At 45.1% G+C, this 10,069-nt stretch overlaps 1 protein-coding gene across 1 annotated transcript; it reads right to left on the bottom strand.

Moving 5' to 3' along the window:
- Positions 1–286: 286 nt before the first annotated feature.
- Positions 287–9,805, bottom strand: MCFD2 (multiple coagulation factor deficiency 2). The gene is made up of 4 exons (XM_015587581.2): positions 9,709–9,805; positions 4,070–4,230; positions 3,166–3,325; positions 287–1,764 (listed from the first exon to the last, which is right to left on the bottom strand). Exons 2-4 carry the CDS (start codon positions 4,216–4,218, stop codon positions 1,633–1,635), a joined length of 441 nt encoding a protein of 146 aa, XP_015443067.1. The 5' UTR covers positions 4,219–4,230; positions 9,709–9,805; the 3' UTR covers positions 287–1,632.
- Positions 9,806–10,069: the final 264 nt, after the last annotated feature.

Here is a 10,069-nt window from a genome sequence, read left to right as displayed (position 1 = left end):
GACTCAAGGAGAAAACAGTCTTCTCCTAAGCTAGAGAATGCTGTCATGATCTGAATTTGGCTAGAGAAGTAACGTCCAAAAAGTGATTTCATTCAGAAGAAAAAAAAAAGTGCCTAAAAGGGGAACATGACTGAATACTGAGAATCTATCCCTGCAAAAAGGGACAAGGTACAGCCAAGGATGGTCACGGGACCTGCAATGGAGCAGGCACATAAACATCTGTATGAAGGAAACAAAGCCTTCATGTAGTGGTAGAAGAAGCCTATGTGGATGAAATCAACTGCTCTTTATTTTGTTTCATCAGTTTTATTGGTCATTTATCTAGAATTCAATTTATAAATCTTTGAAAATAACTAGCTTTTATAAGAATAGTTTACAATTCAGCTCTGACTACACAAATACTTGACACAGGAAAACATTTTTACAAATACATATGTTTTCTTATAAGAATACTTTAATAAAGAAATGTCTCTATACAACTTACAGCAAATTTTATGCATTTTTTCCTCATTCAATCATCACCTCAGGTTTTCTGTCAGAGAAATGTCCATCACATCCAATAACCAAATTACAATTTGCTACTGCTTCTCATTTTCAACTACTATTGAGGTTCATACTGTTAAAGTTTTTAGAATTCTTTTTCTAATCATTCCTAATTGTGTATTTAGGCTAAAAGAGGTAATTTTAAAAACATTCCTTCTAAATATAACTTATAGCAGGTGAATGATCTTTTCACTTCTCACTTAGGCTAGAGCAGCTAGTAGTTTTACCCCTGCTGTATCAAGCAGAAAAGATAAACCCTTACATTCCTAACAGTTTCTAAACTGCAAAAACAAAACTCTAGAAATAAGAGTTAAATACAAATATTAGGAAAGCTAAAACATTTGCTATTGATTAGAGAATACTTTTAAATTCAAGGTCTCTCCCAGGTTGAAGAAGACATGAAAGAAATAAAGTATTAAGGATGTGGCAGTAGTTCTATAAAATACTGAAAAACTGAAAAAGGTCAATCAGTTAGGTCAGTGGTATATCATAGCCAAAGCACCAAAGATACAGACTCATGGCTAGCTGAACTCAATATCTGACAGTTGTCTTATGCTGTGGCTTTGAAATAGCCTAATCGGTACTCACTTGCCCAAAGCAAGCAATCATTTAGGCCAGGGAAACTTTAACAGAACACTGACCATGTTTACCTGAAGAGATGGGACCCCCAAGGGGAAACATTTGGCATTCATTACATTCCTTCACTGTTACTGAAAAGTGTGTCCACTTGGCAAAGCCTGTCTTACTTTTCAAGTAGCATGAATTAAAACCAAGAGACTAGCAGTATTCCACAGTCATGTTCCTGAGTACTCAGCTCCAATTATACAAGATTCTTAAAAAGATTCTTTAATGAAGCCCTTGTGCAACAGGAGGTGTAACAGTACGTGAGAACTACAACATGTCCCATTTCTCTTCTCTAATTTCTCTTGATTTCTCTTTCTCACCCCAGTGTAACAATTGCTACAGGTTCTTGCCAAAATACTTCGGCAGTAGTTGGAAATGAGTCATTTTGCATTACCAAACGAACGTGTTCAATCACATTATAACAGGTCACATTTGCATAATAACTAGGAGATGGCCAAATAATGTCTACTGCAGTGATTTTGCAAACTCAGCATAGTCGATGTATCCATCATTGTTCTTGTCGTCGTCCCTCAAAACACCATCTATTAAGTTAATCAGTTCCTCTTCACTCATTGGTGGTGCCTGTTCATTCCCTTCCTGCAAAATATAAATTAAACACTGATGAGTTGCACATTTTACTGGAAGTGCTTAGCTAAATTTCCAAAATGTCCAAGCTGTTATGTGTCCAATAACTCCTTCAATGTAATATGTGGCTACTCCTAGGACTCCACAAACCATATATCAGATACAGAGCCAATTCATAATAATCCAATTTAGAAATTATATTCACCAGTTAAAAGAAAGAAGCGATCAAAGTAGGCCCTTGCTTATTTATTTTGAAAAGGACTTTTCATCTTTTTCTAATGACAAAAGCCATACATGGTCACTGTAGGAGGCTAGGTCTGGCTTACACAGAATTATGTGTTTCATAGATTCCATGACCCACACAAGAAAAGCTCACAGCCCAGGCCCTTCCGAGGGTCAGCTCTGGGCACAATCTGCCCTGATAAAGTAGAATCAGCCTGCACTGGACAACATTTTGGCATCAGAACAAGAGGGAGAAGGCACTGCCGGCCAGTAGAACCTGTTGATCTTTGAAGTGAAGGTGCTTCTCCGGCTCCAGAGGCAGGTGCAGCAGGGCTTCCCGTGTCAAGTGCTAAGCTAATGCTGTTCGTGTGCCCGACTGACTCTTCCTTCCGCACCTCTCCCTCGTCCACCCTCTCCTCTCCTGTCGCCACCACCACCCTCGCCTGCCACAATGCTGAATCCCAGCTCCTCTCCCTGAGGCCAGTCTCCTGTCACATCCATCAGTCAGCCTCCTACAGCCAAGGATCTTCCTGTACAGAGCTGTTAGCGTGCTCCACTGCTTTCAAAGCAAACTCAGACCTCCTCTCCCGGGCAGCCGATGTGATCACACCGACCTCACCAGCTCTGCCTCTCCTCCTCTACACTGCAGTGTAGCAGAGCAGGACAGACACAAGATCTGGAAACAAAGGATCTCGATGTCAGTTTTCTCACCTCTAAAATCAGGGTAACGACAAGCTCTGGCCCTGCCTACTCACAGGCTGTTGCAAAGATCAAATGAGATCTCTAACCTACTTGAAAGTGCTCTGTAAACTGCTTTGTTCAGAGTACTGAACTCAATTACTGCTGAGTCCCTCGATCCCAATTCTCCATTCCTCTCAAATAAATAACTTGTTCCCTGCTCTGCATTTTGAATGTGATCTGTCTTTTAGGCACTGGTTCTCAAACTCCGTGTGCAGCAGAACTGCCTGTAGCACTTGTTAAAGACACAAGGCCCAGGGGCTTCTGCCTTAGCAGGTCACCCTTTGCAACAAGGACCACTGAACAGGAAGAGACAGAACAAAGCGGTGAGCAGAAAAAGGAGAAGCAGCAATATCACTGCACAAGGACAGCACGAGTCATCAAGACTGGGGACTGAATTATCAAAGGGAGGCCTTTCTGAGATGCTGCCCACTGCGCCGCAGCCTGACCTACCTCCTTATGGACATGAGTGATGGCTGTAGAGAGTTCTAGGCCGTCAAGCAAATTATTGCCGTCATAATCATGCATTTTGAAATAATGGAGCTGCAGTTCTTGTGGGGACATCTCCGCCTCTGGTTTGTTGATGACACCTTCTAGATGTTCCATGATATGCCTAAAAACCAATAGTTACACTCAGACCACTTGGCAGCGACAGTGGGATCATATTGAAACCTTAAGGACTCTGAAAAGTTTAAGATCTGAAACTTTATCCACCCCAGAAAAAAATACAGAAACGGTGGCAGGCCACACTCAAGGATGATATAGGTAAGGCCACAAAAGGAGCAGGGAAAATAAATCAAACAGTGTATCTGTTATGCTGGCAAGATTACACAGTGTTTTTTTTCCTCTTTATTATTAGAATGTTGTTATGACAATTTTTGAGGCTATCAATTAAAAAAAAGAACTTTTTGAAAATAATTCAAGGATAACAGAGTATAATGTGTAAGGCTAGCTGGCCCATGACAAAAGTCACAACAAATGATTCAATGCTTGAATGTACCAATAAAAAAATAAAAAGGTCCTGTCAGAGTCAAAAAACCTCAGCTCTATTCTGAATTCTGCCAGTACTACTGTGTGTGCATGTGTGCATGCGTGCATCTGTCTGTTTGTGGTGAAAGACAGAATGAATCTAGGCAAGTAATTTATCCCGTTAGGGCCTCAAGATCCTCCATCTGTGATATGATGATGAAAAAGGAGTACCTGAATCACATGTGGCTCTAAGGAATAAATATCATCCTTGAAAAATGTCAAGGAGTAAAAATAGTAGAAGGAAAAGAAGACCGAGGGAACCACTGCAGCTGGCGGCAGCTATGGAGAAGGAAAGACCCCTGGCCCACAGCCCTGGCTGAATACGTACTCTTGGTCGTGCACTGTGTTCTTATCCAGGCCCACGCTGCCAGGATGGGAGGAGCTGGCCCCAGGCTCATGGGCCTTGGCACCTGGGGCAGAGAAGGCCCAGAGTAGGCCCCACAGGAAGGGGGTTCTGAGCAGCTGCAGAGATCTCATGGTCACCGGTACCTGGGAGGTGGGGAACATAGAAGATGAAGGTGCGAACACCAGAGCGAAGGCTCCTTCAAGACTCGACACAGGATACTCATGGGAACCCCAATGAAAGAGCAAGGTTAGGGAAGAGAATACGTCAAACTGGGCCAGAGGCCAACTCTGCCACTAGACCACAGGATGACCTTGGGTATTCCAGGTCCCCACCACTCACATGAGTGGATCCACGACATCTCCTGTAGCACCTTCAGGATGCCAAGCAACTCACTGACAGCTTAAAGGGATTTGAAGATCAGTCCTTCCTACAAGAAGCTTACAGTCTGGTGAGAGAAATGCTTCCTACTGAGAGCGCTAATAAGGGCAGGAAGTGAGGTGTACTAAAGAAGATAGACCTTATGAGAGTTCGCAGAAGGCAATTTCCTCTGGGTGAGGCAAAAATCAGAGAAGGCTGACAGATGTGGGGACAAGTCGGCTGGGCCTGAACAGATGGGTGTGCTGTGGATGTGCAGGGACTGAAGGACTAAAGGAATGGTGCAAGCAGAGTGGGAAAGAAACTCCAAGTGGTGTAGTCGGGCTGGAGCCCAGAGAGTATGAAGTAGGCAGGACAGTGGACAACAGGCTGCAGAGGTTGACCAAGCAACACTGGGCATGACTTTGCATGGTAGGCCAAGGGGATTGAAGTTTCCTAAAGATAAATGAGGAGCTAATGAATGGGAGATGAGGTTGGAGCTTGGTTTCTGAATGGCTCATCTGGCAGCAGGGAAGGTATTTAGTGGAGCAAGGGCAGATGAGAAAAAGGATAAGGTGGGTCAGTTCAAGGCCAGCACAGAGAAGAGGACATTAACCCCTGCCTCGCTCATCTCCCAGGGCTGTGACAGAGGCAAGTAACTTAACTACTGTAAAAGAGCATTGGCACAGAGAGAAACATAGAAATTAGGATTCCAACAAATACTCCTGCAGTTTGGCTAGACCTGGAACTGTAGTCAACAACAGGAAGACACAGTCAGCTACACAGCAAGCTCCCTGAGGGCAGGAGTGCTTTGTTCCCATCAGTATTCCCCACCAAGGCTCAGGCAGGCCTTTACTAACTGATGGTTAAACTGAATGTTCTGGTCCTTCCTGGGGCTTATGGACCACCTTTAAAAGGAAAGGGAAGGACAGCCAGGAGGCCTCCACTCCAACACCAGGAAAAGCCCTGACTTAAGCATTCACTTCCTAAAAGGCAGCAAAGATGCTGCTGGATAACAAGGACCAGTGATTTCTAAGGGGACAACTATAGCCACAGCTCCAAGCCTATAACAGTAAAAAGAAAGCATAGGGTACAGGTTGTCCCCTTACACACACTACACAGAATTCAGCTCCAAAGCTGCCACCAACTCACCATCTCTACTCCCTGTACCTAAACTGGGAAGCAGATGTGTTGCGGCCCCCTCAACCAACCTAAAAGGCTCTGCAGAGCAGGACCCTGGGAGAATGCCAAACCCACTTTGCCTAACAGCTTTATCACCTTCCATAGTCCCTTCCCTAAGGGAACAACAGTCACTGGGATATAATTTTAAGGGTGCAAAAATATATAATTTTTAGGGTGCAAAAAGCAGTGGGTAGTCTTACTACTGAACAGGGATATCCTAATGCAATCTGTCATACTTAATAACAGGAAAAGATGTTCATTACATATCAAACAAAAAAGAACAGGCTGCAAAAGTTTGTAAAAAATAATTCACGGTGAATATACAACTCAATATGTATATGCCTTACTGTTGAATTGTACACCTGAAACTTACTGGATTTCGTTAACCAATGTCACCATAATAAAAACAAACAAACAAATAAAAGCTTAAAAAATAAAATATAAAAAAGAAAAAATTCACTTTTGTAAAAAAGAACGTATGTGTATTTCACACACACATCAACTGAAAACAAAGATTATCTTCTGAGTCATGAGATTAGGAGTGATTTTGATTTTTCTTTTTACTTTTCTAATGCTTCTAAAAGTTCTACTATAAACATGTTTTTTTCCTTACAAATATGTATTTGATGTAATTTGTCCCATAATTTTGTTCCAATGCTATATGAATGGAATAAAAAAGGGGCTTCCAGTTCTCAGCTCAAGAAAATAATTCACGAATAGAAACTATACTTCCAATTTTACCAAATAAAAATGTCCAGACACTGATGAGGCCACTGCCACTGTACCTGGCACCAGAGAACAAGATTTCAAGCTACTCTCAGCAATGACTGTCCAGGCCAGAGCAGAACAACTTGTTCTGTCCACACATCTTAGAGTTCTGGGACAGGGAGGACCAGAAAGGAAAACCGGTTCCTCCCAAGGCTTTCAGACTATACATGGGAGAGGTCTGTTTCTCCAGCAAGCCTTCTTCAATTCTGAGTCTGGCTTAGGCATTCTTCCCATATGGTCCCGAGTGCTTCCCTTCAGAGGGTCCTGTTAAACTGAGCATAAAACTTTTAGGGGGGGAGATACCTATCAGATAGTTGAGCTGAGTGATCATTGAACCCATGGCACCATTTTCTATAAGTGCATTGTTCGAAGCTTAGTATATCAAAGTGGTGCGGGTGGGAGGAGTCTCTTCTAGGAACACCAAAAAGCAACCAAGTGACTGGCAGTATAGCAACTATGGGTCCAAATGATCCTTTCTTCCAGGGAGGCAGAATAAAGGCCAAGAACCATTGCTGCTGAACATATCCCGTCTTGGTTTGCTATTGCAGGTTTCTCGCTAGAGGAACACCTCATTAGACTACACTTCGCTTTACTGCGTTTCCATCAACACTGAGCCAAGATCCTCTACCAGCAGAAAGATTACGACTCCCTGAAGGCTCATATTTTTTAGCAATGAAGTATTTTTACTTAAATTATATGTATATATTTTTTAGACACAATGCTATTGCACACTTAATAGACTACAGTATAGTATAAACATAACTTTTATATGCACTGGGAAACTAAAAAATTTGCATAACTCACTTTATTGCCATATTTGCTTTATTCTGGTGGCCTGGAACCAAACCAGTAAGAAAACTTGTATTAGAACACAACAAAAGCCAAATCTACAAAGGAAAAATATTGCCTCCAAGTGCTGCAATGAAAACAGGGAATCTCACTGCCACCTAACACTTTAAACTGTCACATTCAAAAAGAAACATAAGCAACTCCCTTCAGTCCAAAGAATAGGTTGCATCACCCACACTCCAACTACTTAGCCCCAGACCATGACCTAAACAGCCGGGCAGATAAACTCCAGGAGTTCCTGACCTCGCTGGCCTTCTTTGAGAAACTGTAAAGGCTAGGCTTCAGAAAAACCAAAAGGAGGAGAGATTTCTGAAAGAGACTTCAGAACACAACCCATGTTTGAGACATCCTTCACAAGGAGAAGCCTCAGTCCTGGGAGCGAAGCACTGGACCATCGTCAGTACCTGGGCTATAACAAAGCTCCCCTTACTTTCACTGCTCCAGCGGCCTCTTCCAGTTCCAGAGCATTTGCTTTGCTGGTTCCATCTTTCTGTCCTCACTCTTCCTTCCAGGCCCAGTTTAAATATCATCTCCGGATTCTTCCAGCCAAGATCGATTGTTCCCTCTTCTGATCTCAGTCTGCAGTCTCTCACACTCATTTGGCTTTAACATATAGCCACATATTGTTCTCCTTTTCTGTTTTTCTTTTCCTCCCTCTCTGAGGGCTGGGAACCAACTTATCTTCTCTGTCTCTCCCTTAACCTAGTGAATTTAACACAAAGTGCTAAGCTGACCTACAGATCGCACACCTTCACGTCTGAATCAGGGCAGTGGGTCTTCTCCCTAGGTGTGTTGTTCCCTATCACAAAAGATCTGGCCTAAGCTGGAAAAATAACTTCTCTTTGGAGCCCTCCCACCAGTGATTTGGCCTGGTCCACCCTTCCCTCCCATTATGTAGTTTGTCCTATCAGCTCAGAAGAGTTTAGAGCCAGCCTTCCTCCCTAAGACCACAGCAGCTGTTAGCAGCTTTTTTCTCATGCCAAGGGCCCTCAGTTAAGAAGTCAGACTCAAAGCAGCCACATTCATCAACATCCAGACATTCTGTACCCAGAGTCAATGCCAAAGAAAACCCCGATCAGTACTTCCCCATTTAAAACTTTCACGGGCCTGAAATGAAGACAAGAAAATAACCAAGTTCTTAGGCCAAAGAAACCTCTATTTGGGATAGAGGTTGAGAATTGGTTCTGAAAGAGCAGGTATTTAATAACTTGATCTATTTGTTCATTTAGGGAGCCCAAGGAGCTGTCGTGCTCCACTTATACATTTAACTAACATACTCTTTCCTAACAGCCTGGTGCTGCTCAAGGTACAAAGGATAGGGCTGTGACCCAGAGAGATACCTCTCACACAGCTTACAGTCTGGTAGAAAAGAGAAACTAGTAAATAGACACCTGTGGGGTACCCTGAAGCCAAACCCACACTTAGAGTAATGCGTTAAAAATGAGGATTTTTACAACTAAAGGACAGCATTTCAGCCAGAGATAACATAATGTAACAGACACCTAAGCCTAGAAAGAACTTGGTCAAATCCAAGAACTAAAAAAGGTTCACTATATGGTTCAAGGCACAGCATAGTGGAGATGGATGAACTAGAGTAAAAAAGAGGGCAGGTCATGAAGGGGCTTACAAATCCTGTTTGAGCTTGGAAGAGCAATGGGAATCCATCCACTCTAAGGGTAGAAACAAGATGTGGGGAGGGGTCTGGTGACGTGATCAGATTTGTGTTTTAAGATCATTACTCTGGCTTTCCAGTATACAACAAACTACAGAGGATCAAGAAAGGATGCAGGGAACCAATCGGGACGCTACTTGAGGTAGTCCAGGGGAGAGATGAACGCTGACTGAACTTGCTTGGAGCAGAGTTTAGGAGTGGAAAAGTGGATGTATACAAGAGAGATCTGTGATGGATTCGATGTGGGTGGGAAAAGGAGGGCAGGAGGTGAGATCGACGCCCAGGTTCTGGCTTGGGCCCTGAGTAGATGGCGCTGCTATGCTCAGGTAGGGAGGAAATACAAGAGAAAAGTTAGCTTCCCACTCTCTAGGCAAAGCTTTGCCAAGCTCGCCCCGCCAGACACGACCAGTTTGTGGTCTCCTCTAGGGTGAGACAGGGGTCAGGGACGGGGGTACCAGCGGCAGACGGAGTGACGCCCCACCACCAGTCCTCCCGGAGGGCGGAGCTCTGGCTGGCCGGGCCCAACTGGCTTCAAAGCCCTCGGAGGCTTCTGCCCCGGGAGAAAGGCTCTGCTCCTGGCCGGCTAAGGTTCCCGAGGCAGCTCGGGGGCCGAGACCCCCACCTAGACCGCTCCTGCCTCTCAACCCGAGCTCGAGGCCCCGAGCCCCCAGAAGGGCGAAGAGATCGCCGTCTGCCACGGACCCCTGAGCGCCGCCGCCTGGACCTCCACCCCCAGGGTCGGGCTCGGGCCTCCCCAGCCGCAGCCTGCGCCTGCGCTGCTTCCGGGTTCACTCACCCTCGCTGGCCGAAACTGCTAAGCCGCCTTCCCCAGACGCGAAGCCTTCCAGTGTCGCTCTCGCAAGCCCGCGACCCCCGCTTTTCCCAGCCCCGCCCCTCCCCGCCCCGCCGTGCGCACGCGCACTTTCTGCCCGCCCATTGGCGCCACGAGACCCCGCCCCTGTTCGGCGCCCGGCAGTGTGTACGGCTCCAGTGATTCCACGTGTAACGGGCTCCGGCCCAACAAGGGCTGGGCACACAGTTCTCCTGCTTGTCTTCCCGAAGGTGACACTCGGTTCCAGCCTGGGTCGGACCACCTGAACCCCCAGGGGCCCTGACGGTTGCTAGGCAACCCCGGAAACCCCCGCTAACGGAGTCCG

The sequence above is a fragment of the Pteropus alecto genome, unplaced genomic scaffold, assembly GCF_000325575.1.
Source record: "Pteropus alecto unplaced genomic scaffold, ASM32557v1 scaffold131, whole genome shotgun sequence".
Classification (NCBI taxonomy): Eukaryota; Metazoa; Chordata; class Mammalia; order Chiroptera; family Pteropodidae; genus Pteropus; species Pteropus alecto.
Note: the sequence above shows the minus strand (reverse complement) of the source record. Positions and strands in the feature narration are given on the sequence as shown.